We start from the raw sequence: 26384 nt of genomic DNA on the forward strand, positions 1-26384 counted from the left end.
AAGTGAAGAGGAACTAAAAAGCCTCTTGATGAAAGTGAAAGAGGAGAATGAAAAAGTTGGCTTAAAGCTCAACATTCAGAAAACGAAGATCATGGCATCTGGTCCCATCACTTCATGGGAAATAGATGGGGAAACAGTGGGAACAGTGTCAGACTTTATTTTTCTGGGCTCCAAAATCACTGCAGATGGTGACTGCAGCCATGAAATTAAAAGACGCTTATGCCTTGGAAGAAAAGTTATGACCAACCTAGATGGCATATTCAAAAGCAGAGACATTACTTTGCCAACAAATTTCTGTCTAGTCAAGGCTATGGTTTTTCCAGTGGTCACGTATGGATGTGAGGGTTGGACTGTGAAGAAAGCTGAGCACCGAAGAACTGATGCTTTTGAACTGTGGTGTTGGAGAAGACTCTTGAGAGTCCCTTGGACTGCAAGGAGATCCAACCAGTCCGTTCTAAAGATCAGCCCTGGGATTTCTTTGGAAGGAATGATGCTAAAGCTGAAACTCCAGTACTTTGGCCACCTCATGCGAAGAGTTGACTCATTGGAAAAGACTCTGATGCTGGGAGGGATTGGGGGCAAGAGGAGAAGGGGACGACCAAGGATGAGATGGCTGGATGGCATCACCGACTCGATGGACGTGAGTTTGAGTGAACTCTGGGAGTTGGTGATGGACAGGGAGGCCTGTTGCTGCTGCTGCTGCTAAGTCACTTCAGTCGTGTCCGACTCTGTGTGACCCCATAAATGGCAACCCACCAGGCTTCCCCGTCCCTGGGATTCTCCAGGCAAGAACACTGGAGTGGGTTGCCATTTCCTTCTCCAATGTGTGAAAGTGAAGTCGCTCAGTTGTGTCCGACCCTCAGCAACCCCATGGACTGCAGCCTTCCAGGCTTCTCCGTCCATAGGATTTTCCAGGCAGGAGTACTGGAGTGGGGTGCCATTGCCTTCTCCGCAGGGAGGCCTGGCATGCTGCAATTCATGGGGTTGCAAAGAGTCGGACACAACTGAGTGACTGAACTGAACTGAACTGAATGGCTTTCGGTCTGGGACCAGCCTTCCCTGGCTGAAAGCCAGCCAGCTGGTCACACATCCCTAGGTGCCAGCCACTGCTCTGGGCCCTGGGAAAACCACAGTGCGCTTGGCTGTGTGTCCCCACCCTCCATGAGCTCACATGCTGGTAAAGGGAGCCAGTGAATAAGCAAATACATAAATAATAATTCCAGTAGAGGTTAAGTTCCACACAAAATTGAACTGGGTAATGTGATAGAATGAGGAGGACATGCAGGTTGCTATACTATCTGAGATGGAGAGAGAAAGCCTCAAACAGCTGTATCTTGAATGATAAGGAGACAGGGATGGGACAATTTAGAGAAGTAACTTCAGGCAGGGTCAAGGGGAATTCTGTACTACCATCACACAATTTTTCTGTAAATCTAAAATGGCTGTAAAAATCATGATGCAATTTTTTTTAAAAACCCAAAGAGAAACATAGGTGGAAGGAGCAAAAGCAAAGAGCTTGAGGCACGAAGGACACTGGTATGCTGAAAGGAGGGGATGTGAGTGTGGTTGCAGCGTGGTTAGCACACAGGAGGGAAGGACACTGGATCGGAGAAGCAGCAGGTGTAGGACGTGGTGAGACTTGTAAGTATCATAAGGCATTTGGATATTCTCTTGTTGGAAAGGGGATGCTGATAAGCAAGGGGGCTTGATATGACTAACACTTTTGAAAGATCATGCTTGCTGCTGCAGAGGACCAGCTTTAGGGGGCAGAAGAACTGACGCAGAGGCAAGGAGACCAGTTAGGAGTCTGCAGCATTGGATGACAGTGGCCTGGAGTCTCTGCTGTTGGGCTCCTCCCTGAATCCAGTAAAGAATCAGTTACACTTAATGAATCGCATCCTTCCTAGTGTGTATGAAAGAAAAGTGAAAGTGTTAGTTGCTTGCTCATGTCCAACTCTCTGTGACCCCATGGACTGCAGCCTGTCAGGCTCCTCTGTCCATGGAATTCTCTAGGCAAGAATACTAGAGTGAGTTGCCACTTCCTCCTCCATGGGATCTTCCAATCCCAGGGATCGAACCCGGGTCTCTTGGCTTGCAGGCAGATTCTTTACTGTCTGAGCCACCAGGGAAGCCCACTTAATGAATTGCATCCTTCACAGTGTACATACAGCTTACTATACTATATATTACAAAAAAACTGGGAGTCTTGAATCTTAGACTTCACTTCTAATGCCTAAACAAGTAAAAAAAAAAAAAAATTTACCTAAAGCCCTGATACTTCTTTTATATAAAACATCTTTAGGAAATAAAATCCTTTGGCTTTAGAAGCTCTTTTAGCTTAGATTGTGATCTTTTAAAAGCAGCTACTTTGAGATTTGTTTACAATGGCAGAAAGCAGAATTTAATAGAACAATGGGGTGATACTGCCCCCAAGGTGGTGAAAATTGGATCTCCAGTAGGGTTGAGGAATCTCACTCTTTATATATAAAGCACACATAAATATACAGTACAGAACCAAAGATACAGTATATTCATGGTATTAAAATTCATGGGTGAAAAGAATAGGAGACAATGTCAGAAATAGTTCTGAGAAGGGGCTTCATGAAAAAAGGGCTGAGAAACACTGATTCACATGAACACCTCATCCAAAACAAAATTCAGACCAAACCCCCATGATCACTCTCTATCCCCTTACCCTGCTTTTCCTTCCCAGCACTTACCGCTAGCTAACATGACACACACCATACGATGGTGGTAGTCTATCTGGGTCTCCCACATAGAATGTAGGGTCCAAGAGAGCACAGGCTCTGTTCACAGCTGTGTCCGCAGCACTCAGAACAGGCACATGGGCAGTGGGGTTGAAAGCACACTGTTGGATCAGATGTTCCCAAAGGTTCCCTCTCCTGTGATGTTCTCTGATTCTAAGATGCCTTTAATAGCACTGTTAGCCACAAAGCATCATTTTTTGATCCACCCCAGGAGGCCATTCCATGCATACCAAAATCATCTCATAAGAATGTGGTCCCCTTTATAACCCCCTCTGCCCAGGGCCAGCTGTGTTTTAGAAAGTCATTGGTATATTTATCAAAGCAGCTCTTCAGTCAGAAACACCAGTGTAACAGAACCTCCCGCTGCATCAGGTGATGATGAACAGATGACAGGATTTATGAAATTATCAGCAAGATATGGACCTTTATGACTCACATTCAGCCTCTACTTGTCAAAAGAGAGATCTTGAATTGTCTGGGAGTTTCTCGGAGAAGGAAAAGTTCTTGAGCTATCTATATACCACAATAGGCATAGAACCAAAGCATTTTTTGAACTGGGAGAAACCTCAGAAATTATCCACTCCTGCAGCAGAATACAGTTTCTGCTCTCAAAGTCCAAGTAGAAATTCTGATTACTTTCTAATGAGTGACAATGGACAGGTTTTTGACCACTCTGCAGCTCAGTTTCTTCATTTTCAGGTGCATGCCACAGGTGAATTAATTCATGAACACACTCAGAACAGCAGCAATGCACAGGGGCCTATAACATTCAACAAACATTATCCATTCTCACTATAATCAGCTTTGTGATTTTCACTTTTGTTAAAGCTTAAAAAAAAATCCTTTAAAGAAAGATTTACCCAACAGTTCTAATATGTCGGGGAGAAAAACCACTAGAGTTCTACAGAAATTTGAGAGCCCCAAGTAGCACTCCAAGAAGGCCAGCAATTAAGCCTAATGCACTTATTTTACTCCCCAATAAATGGGGACTCAGAGTTGAAGTGAATGGTCACAGTCACACTAGGAACCCCATCTCATCTACTGACCCTCTTACCCAATGTTATCAGGTGCCTCCTCATTTTGCAGAAAGGCCAGAATGTGTGTGCCAATGGAACTGCACTACTGTCACAGGAATGAGGGGTCACAGGTGACATGCAGAAACCAGAGTGCACAAAATGGAGCACTTGGCCTTCACAATCAAGGATGTTCACCATGTCCTGCAGTGCAAAGCAGGGAGTCTCCCCGTGGAATCCCTAATAGAGGCTTATACAGCCCCTGCTTGACTATTTCCAGAAAATCCTTTGCTTCTCCTGGTAGCCTTTGCTACTGACTAGCTCCAGAAGCCAGAATTAGAAGCAGTATGCAGCTATCTTTTATTCTTGAGGACTCTCACCATTCCTAAGACACTCAGATGAAGATTTTGGAGTCAACCTGACAACGTCAACCTTACTTAAGGTTCAGTAATAATAAAAATAAAATCGACCTCACAGCCTTTCTGAAAAGGTCAAAAGAGATAAAACTTTCGATTGTGTTTAATAGTCCCCAGCACATCGTTGGAGCTCAATAAACTGTAAATCCAATTAATAATTATTATAACTACCCACTCATTAAACCACGAGACTATATGTCAGCTATTCAATGGAAAGGCAAAATTCTCAAAAGCAGACTTACTTGCTGATCTAGGGCAGGTACCAGAGAGTTGTCCACCCAAATTAGGGTGGACATAGTAAATAGAATTGTAATACTTAGGTCCTGCTGGGGGCTACATGTGTCAGCATTTCTGCAGCAACAGGGAGTCATGCAATCAAGTTCACACCAATGGAACAGAGTGCAAGACAGGTTATCCTTGGAGCCTTGGGCCATAACACTTTGTATGTGCCCTGAACCACACTCTTTTCCTTTCCTCCAACATGAACACAAAGGGTCATTTTCAGGGAAGGATCCCAGGGAACCCAACGTGTACCATAAAAAAGGGGAATAGATGTGGGAGAGCAGAGAAATAAGATGGAAGGAACACAATGCCCTGAAAGACTATATGGAATTGAGCAGCCTGCAGGTCTACCCTTGAATCCTTATGTGAAAAAGAAGCTTCTTGGACCCTAATCTATGGGATGTTGGGCCTGTTTGTTATAATGGCTAAGTCTTTATTCTGAGTGACCCCTCACTGGGAGCAATGACTCAGCCGAAAATTTACAATTACTTTTAATCAGGCTGAAGGGTTTCCCAGGTAGTCCAGTGGTTAAGCCTCTGAGCTCCCAATGTAGGGGGCATGGTTTCCATCCCTGGCCAGGAAGCTAAGATCCTGCAATGACTGCACAAGCTGCACATTGCGGCCAAAATAAATAAAGTTAAAAAAAAAAAAAAAAGATCACAACCACCATCTGAGAAGCAACTCAAAGGACAGGAGTTAGAAGAATAGAAAAAAAACCTTATAATTTCTATGGCTTCAAAAGTCTTTATTTCAAGGAAAAATGTGAAAGGGAAAAAAGAATGACTGTTTTTAGTAACATTTACTCTGGTCCTCAGCGATCAATGCAAAGAAATAGAGGAAAACAACAGAATGGGAAAGACTAGAGATCTCTTCAAGAAAATCAGAGATACCAAGGGAACATTTCATGCAAAGATGGCCTCAATAAAGGACAGAAATGGTAGGGACCTAACCGAAACAGAAGATACTAAGAAGAGGTGGCAAGAATACACAGAACTGTACAAAATAGAGCTTCACGACCCAGATAATCACGATGGTGTGATCACTCACCTAGAGTCAGACATCCTGGAATGTGAAGTCAAGTGGGCCTTAGAAAGCATCACTACGAACAAAGCTAGTGGAGGTGATGGAATTCCAGTTGAGCTATTTCAAATCCTGAAAGACAGTTCTGTGAAAGTGCTGCACTCAATATGCCAGCAAATTTGGAAAACTCAGCAGTGGCCACAGGACTAGAAAAGATCAGTTTTCATGCCAATTCCAAAGAAAGGCAATGCCAAAGAATGCTCAAACTACCACACGATTGCACTCATCTCACACACTAGCAAAGTAATGCTTAACATTCTCCAAGCCAGGCTTCAGCAATACATGAACCGTGAACTTCCAGATGTTCAAGCTGGTTTTAGAAAAGGCAGAGGAACCAGAGATCAAATTGCCAACATCTGCTGGATCATGGAAAAAGCAAGAGAGCTCCAGAAAAACATCTATTTCTGCTTTATTGACTATGTTGTGGAAAATTCTGAAAGAGATGGGCATACCAGACCACCTGACCTGCCTCTTGAGAAACCTGTATGCAGGTCAGGAAGCAACAGTTGGAATTGGACATGGAACAACAGACTGGTTCCAAATAGGAAAAGGAGTACATTAAGGCTGTATATTGTCACCCTGCTTTTTAAACTTATATGCAGAGTACATCATGAGAAATGCTGGGCTGGAAGAAGCACAAGCTGGAATCAAGATTGCCAGGAGAAATATTAATAACCTCAGATATGCAGATGACACCACCCTTATGGTAGAAAGTGAAGAAGAGCCTCTTGATGAAAGTGAAAGAGGAGAGCGAAAAAGTTGGCTTAAAGCTCAACATTCAGAAAACGAAGATCATGGCATCCAGTCCTATCACTTCATGGCAAATAGATGGGAAACAGTGGAAACAGTGGCTGACTTTATTTTCTGCGCTCTAAAATCACTGCAGATGGTGATTGCAGCCATGAAATTAACAGACACTACTCCTTGGAAGGAAAGTTATGACCAACCTAGATAGTATATTCAAAAGCAGAGACATTACTTTGCCAACAAAGGTCCGTCTAGTCAAGACTATGGTTTTTCCAGTGGTCATGTATGGATATGAGAGTCGGACTATAAAGAAAGCTGAGCCCCGAAGAATTGATGCTTTTGAACTGTGGTGTTGGAGAAGACTCTTGAGAGCCCCTTGGACTGCAAGGAGATCCAACCAGTCCATCCTGTAGATCAGTCCAGGGTGTTCATTGGAAGTCTGATGTTGAAGCTGAAACTCCAATACTTTGGCCACCTGATGCAAGAGCTGACTCATTTGAAAAGACCCTGAGGCTGGGAAAGATTGAGGGCAGGAGGAGAAGGGGACGACAGAGGATGAGATAGCTGGATGGCATCACCGACTCGATGGACATGGGTCTGGGTGGACTCTGGGAGTTGGTGATGGACAGGGAGGCCTGGCATGCCACGGTTCATGAGGTTGCAAAGAGTCGGACACGACTAAGCGACTGAACTGAATTGAACTGAATCTGGTCCTTGGAGCTAAAGGCTTCATGGTAGAAGATACATGTCTGGATACAATTGAGTGGATATCGGTTTAAGTTCCTACATCATAAATTTAGTGTTGCTGCAGAGAGGGGACCAGAAATGAAGCCTTTTGGAAGCTGAGGGTTTAGTGAGGAGAAACAGAAATACTAGAATAACAATAATGGAATGCTGTCTGTAGTACCTGTCATGGCAGATAATAATAAAAGCATTATCAGCTCATATTTATTCAATGTTTAACATGTTCCAGACCCTGTGCTAGGACTTGCCACTTACTTAACCTTCACAACAGCCCAACACAGTAGATATCACATTTCCCACTTTGCAAATGAGAAACACACACATTAGTAAGTTGCCCCAAACCAAAGAGCAGTCCAATCAGAACCTGAGGTGTCCAATACCAGTGACCACTCCCTCAGCCACCAGAAGGTGTGATGTACAGTGGGAGCACAGGGAAAGCAGGCTCCAGACTAGCAGGTCAGCCCTTTTCCATCCTCTGTGATGCTGACTCAGAATCGGGGGAAGAGAAGGAGCACCAGATCTACCCTACAATGCAGTCCCAAAGCTTTTCTAAAGCTCTGTGTGTTGGCAAAGGGCACCACAGGAAGTGTTCTCAACCTTCAGATCCTTGCCTAACAGTTCAGGAACCCAAGAGAAGCACAGAACATTGGGCCACCCAAATTGAAGCCTTTGGATTAAGTTACTTTCAGAATGGAAATGGAGTCATCCCTAATCAGGAGAGTAGATTCTCTGTTCTTTGTTTAAAATCATTTAACTGCATCTAAGTATTAATTTCTCCATGTGGAACGCTTATTCCTTCCTCACTTGGGAGTCCCAAGGTATGCCTCCCATGATCTCTGGGAGTAACTTCCTATTCAGTATTAGTTTATAATAATAATAATAATATTATTATATTTAATTATTAGTACAATAATTATTATATTTAATTATGATTATAATAACATAGTTAATTATAAATTATATATTAAATTATATTTAATTGTATGTTTATTATTTAAATAATCATGTTAATTATATTACTTAAATTAATATGTTGATTATTGTGTTTAATTATATTAACCATTATATATATTATTATATTATAATAATATATTAAATTATTGTAGTAATTAAATTATATTTGTTATTATTTCATTTAATTATAAATTTTATATTTATTATAGTTCTTATTAATTAAAATAATTTTTATTATTTTATACAGTATTACAATCATTTTGGGCTTCCCTAGTGGCTCAGATAGTAAAGAATCTGCCAGCAGTGCAGGAGACCTGGGTTCAATCCCTGGGTTGGGAAGATCCCCTGGAGAAGGGAATGGAAACCCACTCCAGTGTTCCTGCCTGGAGAATCCCATGGACAGAGAAGCCTGGAGAGCTACAGGCAGAGTTGGAAATGACTGAGCGAATAACACTTTTCTTTCACATGATCATTTTAGGGAAAATTTATATTCCTCTCTATACTAAATGTCAAATGCTTCTGGATATTTTCTATTTCTGATAAAAGATATCTGCAAGAATGGATCACTGTTCACTCACATCTACCCTCGTCCCCTTAGGGAGGAATAAATTTCCTTTCCTATCAGCTCTGTGCCCGGCCATGTGACTTGATTTGACAGTGAAATGTTTACACTAGTATTTCCCCATAAGATGAAGAAGAAAAAAACAGTAAAAATTATCTATTTTTTCATGGTACAGCTACATAAAATACTACCTTTCAGAATAAAAAAAAAAAGGAACTGATGGTAAAATAATATCTTCAGGCTCATGGTCTATATAATCTCCCTCAGTAATTGTTTGTCCTTCTGTCAATATGTTTTAAGTTACTGCTGTCAAGACCATTCTCTCCTCTCTTTACCCCATGCCCCTCTTTCTGCCAACATATCCACTAAAATCTATTCAAGATTTCACAAAGCTCCAGAAGAAAAATTTTTTTAAATCCATAGGTCCCCAAAGTTTGAAAACTACACCAAAGATTATTATTTTTTTTACTGCATTATGATTACTGATAATCCTTATGTTCACTTCTACTCCAAAATAAAATAGCAAACATTAAATGAATTCTACTAGTCAAAAACTTTTATTTCAACACAGATTGCAAAATGTAAATAGAGCTTTTAAGTTTAAACAAATAGCAAACTAGATCTGAAGAGATCTAGAAGCCAATTAGGGTTTCCTAATCTCTACAGGGTTTTGTAAGTGGAAATGGGATCCTTGAGCTATTTGGATGTTACAAAAAGCATAGTGGAAACTATAATTATAATAAAGCTACACAACATTCCACACCATCTTTGCGGGCTGGGATTATTTTAACTCCTTCAGGTGACACTGGTTGACACAGGTCAGCATGCTAAGTCCCCTGACAACTGCTCTTATCCCTCCTTCACTCTCTTTCCCCAGACACCCGGATGGCTTGTTCACCCCCTACTCCATTCAGGCCCACATGCCTCCCCCTACCTTATCTCAAACAGGCCTCTCAGCCTCTCTCTCCAGACTCACTGTATTTCTTCACAGCATCATGACTGTTTGAAATTATCTTATGTGTGTGTTTTGTCTGCTTCTCCCGTAAGCACAGACTTTAATTGTGTCACACCCGTATATCTGCTACTCATAAATATGCATCAAATATAAAAATTGAGAGTTTTAGCTGCTGCTGCATGAAAATGCAAAAAAAAAAAAAACACAAAGCATTTAGTTACTTACCAAGTCAGGTTGATTGTTGGACAAAAATCTTTCAAGACTTAGAATTCTCAGGGGAGGGAGAAGGAACATAACTAGAGACCCTCAGTAATAAAAGAGTTGCAAACCACTTTTAAATTCAATTATTGATAAGTCTCAGAAGCCTGGACCAGCTGCTTAACTGTATCAGATCCCAGCATACTCTTCAAAGGGGAAACCCAGTGGAAATATATGCTACAGGACCGAAAAAGATTTCAGTCATTGTCAGATACCATTTAGGAATTAAGTATTTTAAATGTCTTCTCCAATCAGTAAACAACTCAACTATTGCCACTCAAGCTTCTAAAACAAGGCCTATCCTGGGACTTTCCTGAGAAGCTTCCAGTATTTGCATATGTGAAATTTCAAGAACTATTATTAAAGAGATGCCACTTAACAAGAACATGGCATTTTGCTAGTCCTACAGTCATGTTCTTGGATTTCTTCATAAAAGCCCTACAAATCCCCTTTCAAATCATTCACAATAAACCATCACAAAAAGTACATTCAAAGCCATCTTTTGTTTTTCTATTGCTTACTTAGTACATGAAAAAATTATGTTTTCTGTTTACATACTTAAAATCTCTCTAGACTCCCAAACTGTCTTTTCTCCCAAAGAAAAAATTGTATTTATCAAATATGGAAGTCATTTTTCTAATCACATGATCTAACGTCTCAAAAACTTAGATCCAGACAAACAATACTAAATTAAGGCTGGTATATTTTGAAACAGCAAGAATTTGCGTGTGGAATGTTTTAACAGCTCATGGGTTCCGACGACCATTCAGTATGACTTATTCAAACACAAACCAAAACTCTACCAGGGAAATCGAATTTCATCAAATATCTCAAAGTAAAAACGCTTAACAGAGAACAGAAATGTATAAGGGTATTTGAATTCATCTTCTTCCATTGTATTATGAAAACAAAGAGGACATTAGAATCTGAGGACTGTGGCATTGGGAGCACCATCATGTATATAAGAAAATGGTACAATCCTATCAGTATTAACATTTACGGAGGGCTTACTGATTGCCAGGCCCCTCAAATGCATGTTTTTATTTAATCCTCATAACAGCACTCTGAGATAAATACTAGTTTTCCTCATCTCACAGAAGCTGAGGTCTAGAGAAACTGAGTAATCTGGCTAAGGTCACAGAGTCAGCAAGACTAGAGGCAGCACCCTGACTACCCTACAGTAAAGCCTCCACACAGCTCCCCCTAGAGACAATGAAGGGAACTCACTGGAGAGCCTTCTTTTCAGAATTCTGCAGTTTCAACAGCTACGGTACATGAGTGGTATCTCACTGGTTCTTGGCTGCTAAGTCGCTTCAGTCATGTCTGATTGTTTGCGACTTCAGGGACTGCGGGCCACCAGGTTCCTCTGTCCATGGAGATTCTCCAGGCAAAAAATACTGGAACGGGTTGCCATGCCCTCCTCTAGGGGATCTTCCTGACCCAGGGATCGAACCCTTGTCTCTTATGTTTCCTGCATTGGTAGGTGGGTTCTTTACCACTAGTGCCACCTCATTACACTTTGAGATACATACTATTACTCCATTTTAAAGAAAATAAGGTACAGAGAGATTATATACATTAATACACTTTCAGGAGTAAAGATCATTTTTTTTAGAATTTGGTATAAAAGAAAAATTTTTAATCACATTAAAAAAAATAGTCAACCATTTCACGCTTCCTTGCTGGAAAGAATGGTCTTCAAAGTTTACTCTGCATCACAGCATTCAAATGTACTCCATTATAAACACAGGGCCCATCATTACCATCTCCGTGCAATGCTGTAGTTTTCTTGCACAATGTTTTAAAACTCATCTATATTAGTTACAAACATTCAAAGGTAAGTTTCACATAAAAATCTTAACTCCTAATTTCCAAAAGCAGCAGTAATAATAATAATAGAACCTGCTGACAAAGGGCCTGCACTCTAATATGGTAGCACTTGGCTGCAGGTCAGTAGCAGCTGCCTTTTTAAGTGAAGCAAGATCATGGCATCCGGTCCCATCACTTCATGGCAAAAAAGATGGGGAAACAGTGGAAACAGTGGCTGACTTTATTTTAGGGGGCTCCAAAATCACTTCAGATGGTAACTGCAGCCATGAAATTAAAAGATGCCTTGGAAGGAAAGTTATGACCAACCTAGATAGCATATTCAAAAGCAGAGACATTACTTTGTCAACAGAGGTCCGTCTTGCCAAGGCTATGGTTTTTCCAGTGGTCATGTATGGATGTGACAGTTGGACTATAAAGAAGGCTGAGAGCCAAAGAATTGATGCTTTTGAACTGTGATGTTGGAGAAGACTCTTGAAAGTCCCTTGGACTGCAAGGAGATCCAACCAGTCCATCCTAAAGGAGATCAGTCCTGGGTGATGTTAAAGCTGAAACTCCAATACTTTGGCCACCTGATGCGAAGAGCTGACTCACTGGAAAAGACCCTGAGGCTGGGAAATATTGAGGGCAGGAGGAGAAGGGGACGACAGAGGATGAGACGGCTGGATGGCATCACCAACTCAATGGACATGAGTTTGGGTAAACTCTGGGAGTTGGTGATGGACAGGGAGGCCTGGCGTGCTGCAATTCATGGGGTCGCAAAGAGTTGGACATGACTGAGTGACTGAAATGAACTGAACTGAAGGGCTCTCCAGTCTGCCAGAGTTGCCCCTACTCCAAATAACACCGAACTTGGTCAGTTCACTCATATGCATCCTGAGGGCATCTGAGTTTGAGACTCTTAGGCTCTCTAGTTTGAGCATGTCTGCTCTAACTATATACCTGAGTTGGTATCACGTCTTCATATTGACCTACATTAAATGCTTGCCTCCAGTATAACTAAAAAGTACATCCATTAAAAAAATTACATCTATTTGAATGAACCCCCCCACACACACAAATTTACAGTTCTTTAAAAGTCTGATTCCTTTCTCACACTCCCTAACCCTCACAATGTTCATTATTTCAAAAGCCAACGGGTTCCCAACCTTGGCAACATATGAGAATCAACTTTATGAAGCTCGCACCCAGACCACCTCTGGTTGAGCTCACCAGAAGATCTAGGGGTGGAGCCCAGGCATCCTTATCTTTTCCAGGTTCATGCAAGTGATTCTGCTCCTGTCGAGCACTACTTACTTAAACACTACTGCTATACAGGTGTGACTTATAAATCAATAAGACTGATTTCCACAGGTGAGAATCACTCTCATCACTTTACGTAACAACATGACATAAATATTTACGATGCTATCATCTTGTCTGGAGTGCTGCAGTCCATGGGGTCGCAGAGAGTCAGACACGACTGAGTGACTGAACTGAATAGTTTTCCCAGGTTTTGACAAAATATCATTTCTTTATTCTAACATCCAAAGTGAAAGGCACATATGATTTAACATCTCTTGACCAAAATTTTTGGTCTGATATTCACATACTTTTCCAGCAGACCTTTCGGTGTGGGTCCCTGAAAGTGTGGGTCCCTGAAAGTGCTAAAGTGAGGCCAACATATAAATGGGAGTTTCCAGCCCTAGCAGAACACTGAAACATACTATCGTAAATCACACACTGTCAACCACTGTGTTGAGTTGGTGCCAAACTCCAGACATCTCGGGTCAAAAATATTCTATCAAAAGATCTATTTGATAAAGATCTAAAATCTAAACTAGCTATAGATTCCATGGGGCCATGAAACACCTGTGTGACACCTGCTGGCAGTCCTGAAGAGTCTCAGTCCATAGACACACCGGCCTGTCAGACACCCCAATAAGAGATGAGGTCAGCATAGTCAGAGGGCTAGAAAAGTTCATCTGCAACTTCAGAGGTGATGGTTTTCCATAATATATATTTTTGCTTGATACCAGAGGGAACATGGGCATAATTTATGCTTATTACCAAGATATTCAATTTGCTTAACAGTAAGCTGTACAAATACGTCTCTCCAGATTCCCCTGCTTTTTGCCGTTTCTTAAATAATTATGGCATGTATTGAGAATCAGGCAGTTAAAATAGCATTCGAGAAACTTTCACTGAATAAGTTAGGCAAGAAAAGAGAGTCTTCCATTTTTAAGCTCAGATATGCTCCTGCATCAGCCATCTGAGGTCTAGTGTCACAGTAACATGACCTACAGTGTGCCCTCTCTGTAAATGCTACCAGCGAAATGTCCAGCAGGGAGGGCTGGAAACACATGCCAAGACGCCAGGCTCTTGATTCACAATGTTCATACAGCTAGGTCTGGTCAGGTATGATTGATCCAAACAAACTTTTAAAATAATTCACATGAACATAATGACAGTATTTTAATTTTGAAAATCTAAAGTAAAAGAGATGTTTATAAGTGTTAATAGTGTTAAATGGTGTTTGAAAAGAGTCTTCTACTCCCAGATAAAAAGGATCAGTAAAGGAGAGAAAACTGGTTAGTATCTTTAGACAATTCAGTAATTATAATCATTTTAGAACTGCCAAGTTATTGTTTTCATTATTGTTACTGGGATGCTCATGGATCCTCCTAACATTTTCTTAGAAGCCTCAAAACATTTCTGTTTCTACCAAAAGTAGTATCTCCCCAGCCAACCAAACAGTTCCCTTTGGAAATGCAGCCATTCTGAATGTTAAGATACTTAGGTATACAAAAGCCTTCTATTAAAATGCAAATATTTTATAAAAAGTCAGTTTATAAAGAGCAAGTACTAAGGGATATGCAGACACCAGAGAGCAAAGCTTGCCCCTCCCTCCCCTGAGCATTTTACTGGCTGTGTATATTGCGTGCTGGGTCATTTGGTCTCTGTCTTGGTCTGTGTCTTGCATCAAATGGGACTAATACTTAACTTCCAGACAATGCACATAAAGCAGCTAACCAGTGACTCACTCATGCGGTGCTTAATTCTAGTAGATATTGTTACTACTTTACGCAAATAAGATTGTCAGAACTGTCCAAGTGGATTCAGGATTCAAAATCCAGTTCTGTCCAGCTTCACAGTCCCAGCTTCCCCCGCAACCCCTCCTACCCCACCCCCACCTCCTTTATACTAAACCTCTCAGGCAAAGATGTGGGAGGGATGCAAGATATACTTTCGTCCTAGCATTGTTTTAGCCCTACAATGTTCTAGGCAACCAAATATTGTAGGTAAAGCAAACAATGATACAACTAAACTTCACAATATCCTCAACCTGGAAAAAGACTAACCAAGTTCAATATCCAAGTGTAGAAATAAAGAAATGGATTTTCTCTTCCAATTTCCTTAATATAAATTATCCTAGACTAATTGCATAACTGGTGTTTGTGTGTATCATAAACATATACACATGAACAAATAAACATGTAAGTCCTCACAAATGCACCCCTCCAGAGATGACAGTCTTCAAAAATATTTTTCACCGCCAAAGTTACCTTCGAAACTTATTATTTCTATAGTGCGTGAGGCAAAGTACATGGGTGGTTATCATCAAGTATGGTGCACATAATTCTGTACGCTCACTGTAGCGACATGAGCCCATACTACAGCACAAAGAAGGACCAATTATAAAGATGCTACTGTTTATTTTTTAATCTTATCAAAATAAGCATTCTAGTCATATTTCACCAGTTAAAGTAATCAACTAATAAGGTAGTATATTTAATTTCCAATTAGAAGGCAGCACTTCTAGGAAGAAATGTCTAATTCATAGCTTGCTACAATGGTGAATTAGATATTCTATGAAAATTGTTTAGAACAGTAATGATTCTATATCTGGTACCAAGAAACATATCCAAGTTTTATGCGGTCTGCAGATTTAGACTCTGTTTATGAAAAAAATGCAACATCACAAATACAAAATGCTTAGAAAAGTGATTATTTAGATTAAAAAGTTACAACAAAACCCAAAATTTTAAAGCTGACCTTACCAATACATCACAAAACCAAGATCCAGAAAAAGAATCCACTATATGAATCTGAAACACTGCTGTAAATACTTCTTTTGGGCTGCACACTCTGATTACTTCTCATATGACAATGATTCATATTCATATCATTTCTATAAACCACAAACCACAAACATGGGTGATCAAAATGTATTTTTAATTATTGATAATTCAGAAAAGTTACTTTCAGCCTCATAGGTCCGTTTTAATGCCATATAAATTTTTAGGATTGCTGTCAAATTTGTAAACACCTATTTCTTTCACATGTGAGCCATAAGAGTTCAGGGCATTCCACATCTTCTAGTGCATTGTCTGAGTTTAAATATTTTTTGTTTTGATAACAGTAATGTTTGTTGTCACTGGTGTGTGTGTGTGTGTATGAGTGTGTGTATTCAATTGAAGAAGAAACAAACACAGAATTCTCATTAAAAAACATGGCGCAGTTATGAATGTGTATTTCCATTATTGGGTATATTCTTTACAGAAAGAACTTCCTTATCAAATATACTTAAATAAGAACTGAATCTTTTACTTTCAGTTTTATACATCTAATAAGTAGAAGAATTTTCCAGACTCACTTCTAGTTCCAAACCATATTCAAACCATGTTTCCACCAGCAGATGTCATGGTATAGACTCATGCTGCAATACTAACTCACCCCTACCATGTGGACAGACCCCAGGTGAGCTGGGGTCACCTGCCATTCCTGGGTAGTGAGTCTTACCCTAGGATGGCTAGGAGTAACTTAACTAAAGAAAACTGTGAGCTGAATAAATACATTCCCCTCAACCAAAACTAAAAGTGTCTGCAATTTAAATCTTCTTTAGCTGTATCTCAGAAACACTCTACACTCCAATGTCACCGAAGCCAAGAAGAAATGTCATAGAAGGAAAGTCAGAGTGGAAAAGGGTAAGCTACCTGCAATTAAAATTTTTTGCCTTACAAAATGTACAAATTATGCCAAATTTTATGCCTTACAAAATGTACAAATTATGCCAAATTTTATGCCTTACAAAATGTACAAATTATGCCCAATTTTATGCCTTACAAAATGTACAAATTACGCCAAATTTCACGCCTTACAAAATGTACAAATCACGATGCCAGCCATGAATGCATGCCTGTGAACACTGGTATAGGGTCCCTGCAGGCCCTCGGAAAGGTCTAGGTGGGCCCAAGCAATGAATGCAGAAATGGTAGAACATGTATTGTACAAACGAGGGGCCCTGGTGCCTGCAATTCATGAGCTTCACAATGAATCAGTCTCTGTGGTCCCCATTATCATTCATCATTTATCTCAGTCTGTACATGTCTGATCTCTCCAAATAAATTTCAATTCATCAGAAACAGGAAGTACAGTCTTAAGTACTACAGACAGAAAATAATCAAAAATGTGGTAATCCTATCCATAGTGATCTAGAGAATGAATATATTATATACACATATAAATACACATATGTATATATACACACATGCGCAGTATATATACACATACATGTAAAACACATGTATCATTTATATATGCATTTGTATAATGTTTTATATATACAGCATTTATCTATACATTATGTATATATATGTTAATTATATATATGCATAATATCAAAGACAGAGTGAGTCTTTTCAAGTTAACATGGTATGCAGATCTTGTCCTTTCAAGGAAGTTTGGCTCAGAAGAAAGTCACCATTAGAGCCTGGCAAACAAAGAATAGGGCTTCCCTGAGGAGGCCAATGGGTGAGCCAGGCCATCAAGAGACTTTCAATGCTCTCTGGTCCTGGACAGCAAGTCTGTAGTTACTGACCCAAAAGAGGCACTTTGACTCCTGCCAAAGTGAAAAGAAAGTTACTGGGAAGACTTCACTCTTAAAGAGAATATCCATTAATCTGTTCTGTGCTTGCAGCCGGACTTAAAAAAAAAACCAGGTGAAAACTACTGCAAGATTATAGTGCTTAGTGCAAGAGGAAAACATAATTTTCTTTCAACTGATTTAGCATATTAAAGGAAAGTCTTTTTAAAAACTAACTTCTGACATTTGCAGTTTGATTCTCAATTTCTAAAAAAAACAATGTTTGCTATTCCACACTTTAGCCAGATCAATATGGCTAACAGAACAAATCTATTACCCTGTCATGAAACGAAATGTATTATCTGCAATCCAGCAAGTATTTCTTCAGTAGTACCCAGGCCATGTTTGCACTCTTAAGATCTGAGGGCAAGCGTAAGGATGTGGTGGGAAGAGAAATTTAAGGACATGTAGCCTCGGAGAAGGCAATGGCAACCCACTCCAGTATCCTTGCCTGGCAAATCCCATGGACGGAAGAGCCTGGTAGGCTGCAGTCCGTGGGGTCGCAAAGAGTCGGACACAACTGAGCAACTTCAATTTCACTTTTCACTTTCATGCATTGGAGAAGGAAATGGCAACCCACTCCAGTGTTCTTGCCTGGAGAATCCCAGGGACGGAGGAGCCTGGTGGGCTGCCGTCTATGGGGTCACACAGAGTCGGACACAACTGAAGCGACTTAGCAGCAGCAGCAGTAGCAGCCTGCCAGGCTCCTCTGTCCATGGAATTCTCCAGGCAAAAATACTGCAGTGGGTTGCCATTCCCTTCCCCAGGGGATCTTTCCAACCCAGGGATAGAACCCGGGTGTCCTGATTCTGAGCCACCAGAGAAGCCCAGGGTATGGTTCTTGTCTTTAAGACATAAACTAGAAGAAAGGGAGGATTTTTAAGGGCTTCAACAGCATTATGTCCTGTCTCTGGGACCTTAGTCTGAATCTCAAGGCTTTTGGCTTCCAGACAGTCCTAGGAAAGCCCCTCTCAAGTGTCACCAGCCTTCTCCAGTCTGGAAGCTTCTTCCCTGTCACCAACGAAAGAATCAGTTTTTCTGAAAACAGCTGTCAGTTTGCTCTTCTAGAATTGTCAGGGTGGCAGATGTCACCAAAATATATGCACTGTAAAGGAAACTAGTTTCCAAAGAATATGGGAGCTTCTATAGAGTTAGTAGGTGGTAGGCAGAGTTTTCCTGTCTGTACATTTCAGTCACATATCAGAAAAGGGACACTAAAACAATCAGAAGCTTGTGAAACTTACAAGATATTATGTTCCCTAGCAATGTTTTTATAAAGGGTGGTTTGACTGTTTTCAGGAGACAAGTGGGCAAATGGAAAAGCCACTGAAGACAGTGCTTTGGAGAATGCCAGGAAGCGTTACAGTGAGGGGTCCCCCACTGTGTGGTCTGTGCACATGGGTGTGTGCACCCACTTGTACACACACAAGCACTTAAAACTTCCCCCAACTATCTACGTGGGACCTTCTGGTGAACCATAGGAGGGAATAACAGGGCATCTTGCCACCAAGCTACAGGGTGCAGGCAAAGAGCAGGGCAGGCAGTGACAAGCCTTTCATTCATTCATTCAGTCATTCCTTCTCCCCACAGGAAAGGCCCTCGTGGGAACGTGCCCACAGGCCCAGGCACAGTGCCTCTTTCTAGTCTTGCATTTTTTTCAAATAAGTGCAGGCCACAAGGAAAGGCCACGTTAGAAGCCGCTGGCCTTTACACCACTTCCCAGTCCACAGCGGCAACTTTTGCCAGCATCTAAAGTACCTCTGGCCACACAGAAGCACAAATGGCCAGAGGCCACAACCCCAATGCTGGACTGTGGAAGGATGTCCCATTTCCCATTCTCAATCTGTCCTAGGATGAGTCTAGTGATTTTACATAGTTGTAGGTAGACACAACCCACATCCTACTAAACTCTTAATGCACACCTTCATAGAATTCCAACATACTTATTTGGCAAACACACAAAATGGCAAGAAACTGGGTGACGTATATAATTGAATACTACTTAAGAAAATGAGTACTTTACACAAATTAGCTCATGTAATCCTCATCAGCTACTCCCTGGGGTAGATGCTGTTACTACCTTCATTAGACAGCAGAGGAAACTGAAGCTCAGTGTGGTAAAGTCATTTGTTCACAGTCAAATGGCTGAAAAGTGGCAGAGGACCATATTCAAAACCAAGCAAGCTGGGTTCACTATGGGGCCCTCAGATAATCTTCATCTCAAGGGTTCAGAGTTACTTTCTAAAGGAGGAAACAAGCCACTTTGGTCTGGAGGGGCAGTAGGGCCAGTACGGTCTAGTTCTTCACCTGTTTGGCAGCTTGGCACAAGGCCAGCTCTGCATACCTGTCTGAAATTCAGATTTCTGCTCATATTTACCAGTCATGGAAATTTAGGCAAATTAAGTAATTTTTCTATGTCTCAGTTTGCTCACCTATAAAACAGGGATAAGGGCTTGTTGCCTATCATACACTGATCTATTTAATATACAACAGTGCTGCTTTAAGAGAATGCAAATTTTTACCAAACTGTCCTAGGAGTCAAATTCTATATTGTTGATAATAACTACCTTATTTTTCTCTCTAGAGATTTTGATATTTATTAATCAGATGGTCTATGAATCTATCCTGTGAAATGAAGCAGCATGGATTTATTAGCCAGGTTTTGGAGATGAGGAAACAAGTAGAAACTCACAACAAGAAACCTGCTGACATTCAGGGTCGAGATCCACCAAGTCATAGCTACAGCAAGCCACTATTAGTCAATGATACTCCATCTCCTTATGGAGCCCCAACAGGAAAATCCCAATCAACAATGGCAAAGCTGAAGTCCCTAACATCTGGAGAAGGTTCTAAATAACCTGCTAGTTTAGTACTATCACAAGAGTAACTGAATCCAGTAAAATCCGTGTTTCAGTTTAAGGTGTGCAGGCTACCTGGGGCCTTTGCACTGTCTGTTCCCTCTGCCTGGACATCAGTGGTCCTTGGCTGGCCTCATGGCTAACTTCTTCACTTCTGTGAAGATTTTGAATTACCTATCAGCTTCACAGTAAGGCCTATCCTGACCAGCCGACGACCCTGTATGCAAGACAGGGAAAGAGACACAGATGTGTATAATGGACTTTTGGACTCAGAGGGAGAGGGAGAGGGTGGGATGATTTGGGAGAATGGCACTGAAACATGTATACTATCATGTAAGAATTGAATCGCCAGTCTATGTCTGATGCAGGATACAGCATGCTTGGAGCTGGTGCATGGGGATGACCCAGAGAGATGTTATGGGGAGGGAGGTGGGAGGGGGGTTCATGTTTGGGAACGCATGTAAGAATTAAAGATTTTAAAATTTAAAAAAAATAAAAAATAAAACATTTTAAATCTTAAAAAAAAAAACCTAAAAAAAATAAAAAATAAAAATAAAAATTCCAACATTTCATATCCCAACCCACTTTAGCCTGCTGTAACAGGACTCTTTCCATACCACTAACCAGGATACTACATAATTCACATTTTATGCTGTCTATCTCCCACCACTAGGACACAAATTCCCCAAAGGTTAGGAAAGGTTAGGAAATTTGTTCACCAAAATATACCAAGCGCCTAGAACTATACCTATTACAAATTAGGTGCTTGATATATGTTATTACATAAATAAAAAATGCAGAGGTACTTTTACAAATGTGCCAAATAATCACATCTAGTAAGAATGATTTCTTTCTGAGACACTCCACAGCACTGGGGCACTGGGATGCACAGACCAAGCGAAGTCCCATGAGTCTGTGACAAGACCTTCAATGCTAAATTTAGTGCTCTTGGTGTTTCTATGATTTCTAGTTACCAACTCATCTTCACCTACCTAGGATGTGCATGTCAAGAGTGTTTCTACAAACTCAAGTATCTACTTACAGTAAGAAGCAAACAAATCTTGATCAGTTTTTTCCATCTCCAGGAAACAGAGCCAAGGTATGAATGAATTAATAGCGAAGCTGACATAGAAACACTTCACTGTTGCAGGGCTGTGTAATTTCTAGGCAATTTAAGTTGGTAGGAGGGTTTTAGTTGGAGTACTCAGATTGTACATGGAGACAGGTGCTCCAGGACTAGACCAGCAATGAAACACAAGGAAGACAACAGGACCTCAGGTGAGGCATTCCCCTAGGAGAAAGGAAGAGTGCTAAAACAGAGGAAGGGGGAATCACACTTTCTTCAGCTCTACAGCCCCAAATCCTTGCTAATGGGTGTGTGCAACTGGTTAACAAAAAGAGTTGAGTGTTTATCTGTAACAGCTACTTTCAACTTAATGCACTTAATCTGAACTAAACAATACAGTTATTATGAAAACTATGGGCCTTGTACACCAAAGGCCTTGAAAACTCTCTCATGCAAGAAATATGCCATGTTCCCATCCATAAACCTTCATCTCATTACTGCTTAAGGATTCTGACTAGTGGTTAAATGGCAGTAACTCAGAAAGGTCCTCAAGATGAACCTGCCATTAGGCATACCTTTAATGCTCCTGTGATTTCTAAATAACATGCTTCTTTAAAAAATTACAGGTAATATTATATCTTTTGATAATCTTTTCATGCATCTTTTTACTGTGGCCACTTGATGACAAGAATATAGAACTGGTAAATCAGTCATTAAAAATAACAATCTCCCTCCAAAAATATATAGACAACCACAAACAATAAATTCCACTTAAAAATACCTATAGTATAGAACTTTCACCAAATGCTTCGTCTGGTGTATTTTCACTCATGTCTCTTCATTGGAAGTGTATTTATATGATACTGCCTACTAAAACCAGACTGTTTTTATTCTTCTTGAAATCAGTTCTCACTTCTTTTTGCATATGGGGCTGTCTTTCAAAGTGAGGGGCTTCTCCTCACTTTAAGGTACAGAATAGTTTCAGCTGGTTTCTTCACCCAGGGAATTTTAAGTGTCTGTTTAACATTTACTTTCCATAAAGTTTTCTGGTTTCAAACTAGTTTCAAAGTAGAGTAATTGTCAGTAGTGCCCCAAAATTCACTTAAGCTATTGTTGTACATTTAACTGTTCAATATTTTCACAAAAGAAAAATACTAGCCCTTTGGAAGTGACCATCACTTAAAATTTAAATTTATAAAATTTATAGAATCTTAAAACCCTCTTAAAAATGCTTCCACAACACTAAAGACAATCTCTGCAAACTTAACTGGTGATTCACCAAGAGTTAGTTTCAAAATTTTCTGATTACAAACTTAAACCCTCAAATAGTTAACTGTCTTTAACACATTTTAATAAATATAATTTATATTTCCTTTTAACTAGCTAGTCCAAGCAGGCAGGCAATGTGGAGAAATTATTACTTACATTATAGTTTATCCTAAAATAAAATTGCTAGTGAGTGAATGAGATATGCATTGACATCCCTCCCTGTTAGGAAATGTTATTTATATATTTACATTATATATGTGTGTGTGTATATATATATATATAACTTTCTATTTATCATTGAAAGTAAGAGAAGCGACTTGAACTAATAAAACTTTCATTGTAACTTTGTATTATGGGACTTTAAGTATTATTTTAAACTACTCATCATGAAAAATCTGATTTATTCCTTAAGCACCTAGAGTTATGCCTATTCAATCATGATGATGAATCAGCAAATATGCTACTCCATTAAACTCCTGCTTTTAAGACTACCAAAACTTGCCTAGCTTTTCTGTCACACCTTTATCAGAGGAGATAGCGAAAGCTATTACACGGATGTTTTAGAACTTTGTAAGTTTCAAAACCTGGACAATTACCCATCCAGATTATCTTTTGAAAGACGTTCTACAGACATTTTCTATGAGTATTTCCCATTCTGGACGTCCCATCATATACCCATTCTCAAGCAGCATTCAACGCTTATTAAGCACGCACTGTGTGCACAGAAAGCATTATACTCGGAGAAGGCGCGTAAGGCTCGGCCTCATATTATTCGTGTATAAATAGACAGCAGTAGTGATTTATTCTCTCAACTTTGTAGAAACGTGAGCAGCATCGACATGGATGAATCCACAGCATTCACTGGTAAATGATTTTCTGGGGGCAATTCACAGATTCTCTGGATTAAACAGCCCCGTTAGGGAACCACGCGGTCCCTTCACCATCCAGCCCACATAGAACAACTCGTGGGCGCCGGCCACACCTTCCGCAGGTGGATGGATCCGCCGAGCCACACGAACCCGACTCATCTCTCCTTGGAGGGGCTCCGGATAGGAGCGTGTAAATGTGTGCAAGCTCTTGTGCGAATTAAGGACTTGTTGAAAGGCCTCGGGGTCTTGGGAAGGAAGAGAAAGTCGCAGCCCCGCAGGGCGCCCCCTCCCCCGCGGCCACGAAGTCCCCTGCGCCCCGGGCGCTGCGCAGGCCGCCGCTGCAGATCCTCTGCGCAGCCGACGCACCTCGGGCCTAGCACCATTTGAAAGGCAAATCTCAGAGCCGAGGCGCATTTAAATGCCCGACCCCGGGTCCCCGGGGGATGGCTCTCCTGCAGACGCAGCCGCAGGGGCCTCCGGGGCGGCGCGGCCCTGGGCACTGGGCGCGGCCCGCGGGCGCACCCGGGACCTCTGCCCGCAGCGCCCGGGCATCCGCGTCAGGCCCGGGCACAAGCGGGCGCCCCCAGGCCAGAAAGCCCTGCTGCCGCCGTGGAGAGGGAGAGCGCCGGTCCTCCGCCCGCGGCCTCGGCTCCGGGCCCCCTCCCGGCGCACCACACCTAGCAACCGGCGCTGACAGGACGCAGTGGCGGCGGCGGCGGGAGGAGGAAGCGGAATGGCTGCCGCGGTGGAGCCACCCCCGCCCCCCCGCTCCCACCTCCCAGCGGCTGCAGCCGCCGCCGAGCCCTGACAGCTCGAGCCCGGGCGGAAGCGGCGGGCGGCGTGCAGCTCCCGCCCCCCGCCGCCTCTGGCCGCTCCGACCACCGGGGCCAACTAACTCCGCGCCCCTGCCCAGCGCCGGCCGGCCGGCCGCCCAGCCGGCCCCACCGCGCCCTCCGCCCGGCGCCCCCTCCCCCGGCGCCCGGCCCCGCCGCCGCATCTCCCCGCCGCCGAGTCCCTCCTCCCGCCGCCCCCGCCGCAGCGCAGCCCCACTCCCAAACACTTCACCGCCGGCGCGCACGCCCCGCGGAATCCCCCGGCCCGCCCGCCGCACCTCGGGGCTCCCGCCCCCTCCCCCACCCTGCTCCCCGCACCACCGCCCCCCCGGGCACCTCGCGCCTCCGCATCCCGCCACCCCCAAGCCCTGGGCTCGAACACACCCTCCCCGCCCCGCCGCCGCCTTCCTCGCTCCTAACCAGCCCTGGCCATTCTGGGGTTCTCGCCCGGGCAGGAGTTTCCGCACGCCGGGCACCCCCGCCCACCCCCGGGCCATTTACCGATGTGGTTGTCCTCGATGTGCTCGATGAGGTCGGCCAGGGTGGGGAAGTGGAGTCCGCAGCCCCCGAACCGGCAGGTATTGGAGAAGAAGGAGGCGGCGGCGATGCCTGTCATGGTGCTACATCGAGAGCCCCCCTGGTGTCGGCTCAGCGAGCGCCGGGCAGGCGGGCGGAGGGAGGGAGGGAGGCAGGGTGGGGTGAGGAGAGGAGGGGCTGGGGGAGGGGGAGAGAGGCGGGGTGAGGGGAGCGGAGAGGACGGGACAGAGGGAGAGGGGGCGAGAGCGATGGAAGGATTGCGAGGAGAGACCGGGAGGCAGAGGGGAGGCGGCGGCGGCGTTGGGAGCGGCGGGGGGAGGGTGGGGGTGGGGGTGAAGCCGCCGCAGCTGGGAGGAGGGACCAGGGCGCGCGGCAACAGCTGTGCGGCCCCAACCTCCGCCCCTGGACTGAGGCCTCACCTGGGAGCGCCTGCCACCAACTTTATCTCACTCGGCCTGCCCTTCACAGTTGGTAATACATGCAATCAGTTTGGAGCCTCCTTGGTTATGTATATTACATTCCTGGTATATATACATCCATTAATTACACTTACATCCCTTCAATGAGAACTTAGGGAGGTACCCGGGCCCCTGTTGGGGACATTTGTTTGCACCTGGCCACCTGCTAGGTTTGATACTGACATTCACAAAGGATCCAGGAAAGGTAATTGTGTGCACCTTACTCTTTAAACCTTAAAAAAAAAAAAAAAATTTCTCTGGAGGATTGTACTAATTGATTTTAATGAAGTTTCCCTCTAGGCCAGAAGAAAATCTTAGCTTTATTTAAATTTCAAAATAGAGTGCTTGATTGTCAAGTGCATTTGCCTGTGTTTTACAAGTGTACCACGTGTGTAATATTCCCTGCTCCTTTTGGGAAAACAAAAACTAAAATAATTTCATTTCCCCAAATTACAATACCCCACTGCCCCAACTCAGATCTGCAAATTAACCCATGTGGCTTCCTGGGAGCAAAACTATCATAGCAGAAAGGATACCAAACTGGTTAAGGCTAAAAGGAGTAGAAAGAGAATCAAGGGACATATTTTCACCTAAAAGAGAAGAGATTCTCCCAGTCAGTCTAGATTACACCATTCTGTGAGTATTTAAACCATAAGGTGGACCACTTAAGCACTTAAAGTTGGATCAGGTAGCTTATCTGAAACCTCATTTCGCTAATAGTCAATTACCTCCTTGTCCCCACAGATTTACTGATATTTTTACTTTTAAATATGTTTTCTGATAGCACTTTTACAGGTGCCTATATATTATCAGCAGTTTATGACCTCACAGTGCATTTTTTCATTATGGAAGTAAACTGAATTTAGCATTTTTCTTTAAGACAAATTTCACTTATCCTCTGGTGCAGATACACAGAGAAATAGAATTCCTCTCTCCATAAAATAAACTATATTCATTTCTAGTGTATTTGCTAGTAGGATTCT

The 26384-nt window shown here is 42.4% G+C and overlaps 1 protein-coding gene across 1 annotated transcript in view; it reads right to left on the reverse strand.

Annotated features, from left to right (window-relative positions):
- The window catches only part of JAZF1 (JAZF zinc finger 1), a 331833-nt gene extending 306580 nt beyond the window's left edge, over positions 1-25253 (reverse strand). Inside the window, exon 1 of the mRNA XM_018047096.1 lies at positions 24908-25253. Coding sequence (XP_017902585.1) covers positions 24908-25022 — 115 coding nt within the window. The 5' untranslated portion in view covers positions 25023-25253. The remainder of the gene's footprint in view (positions 1-24907) is intronic.

Source organism: Capra hircus, chromosome 4, assembly GCF_001704415.2.
Source record: "Capra hircus breed San Clemente chromosome 4, ASM170441v1, whole genome shotgun sequence".
NCBI lineage: Eukaryota > Metazoa > Chordata > Mammalia > Artiodactyla > Bovidae > Capra > Capra hircus.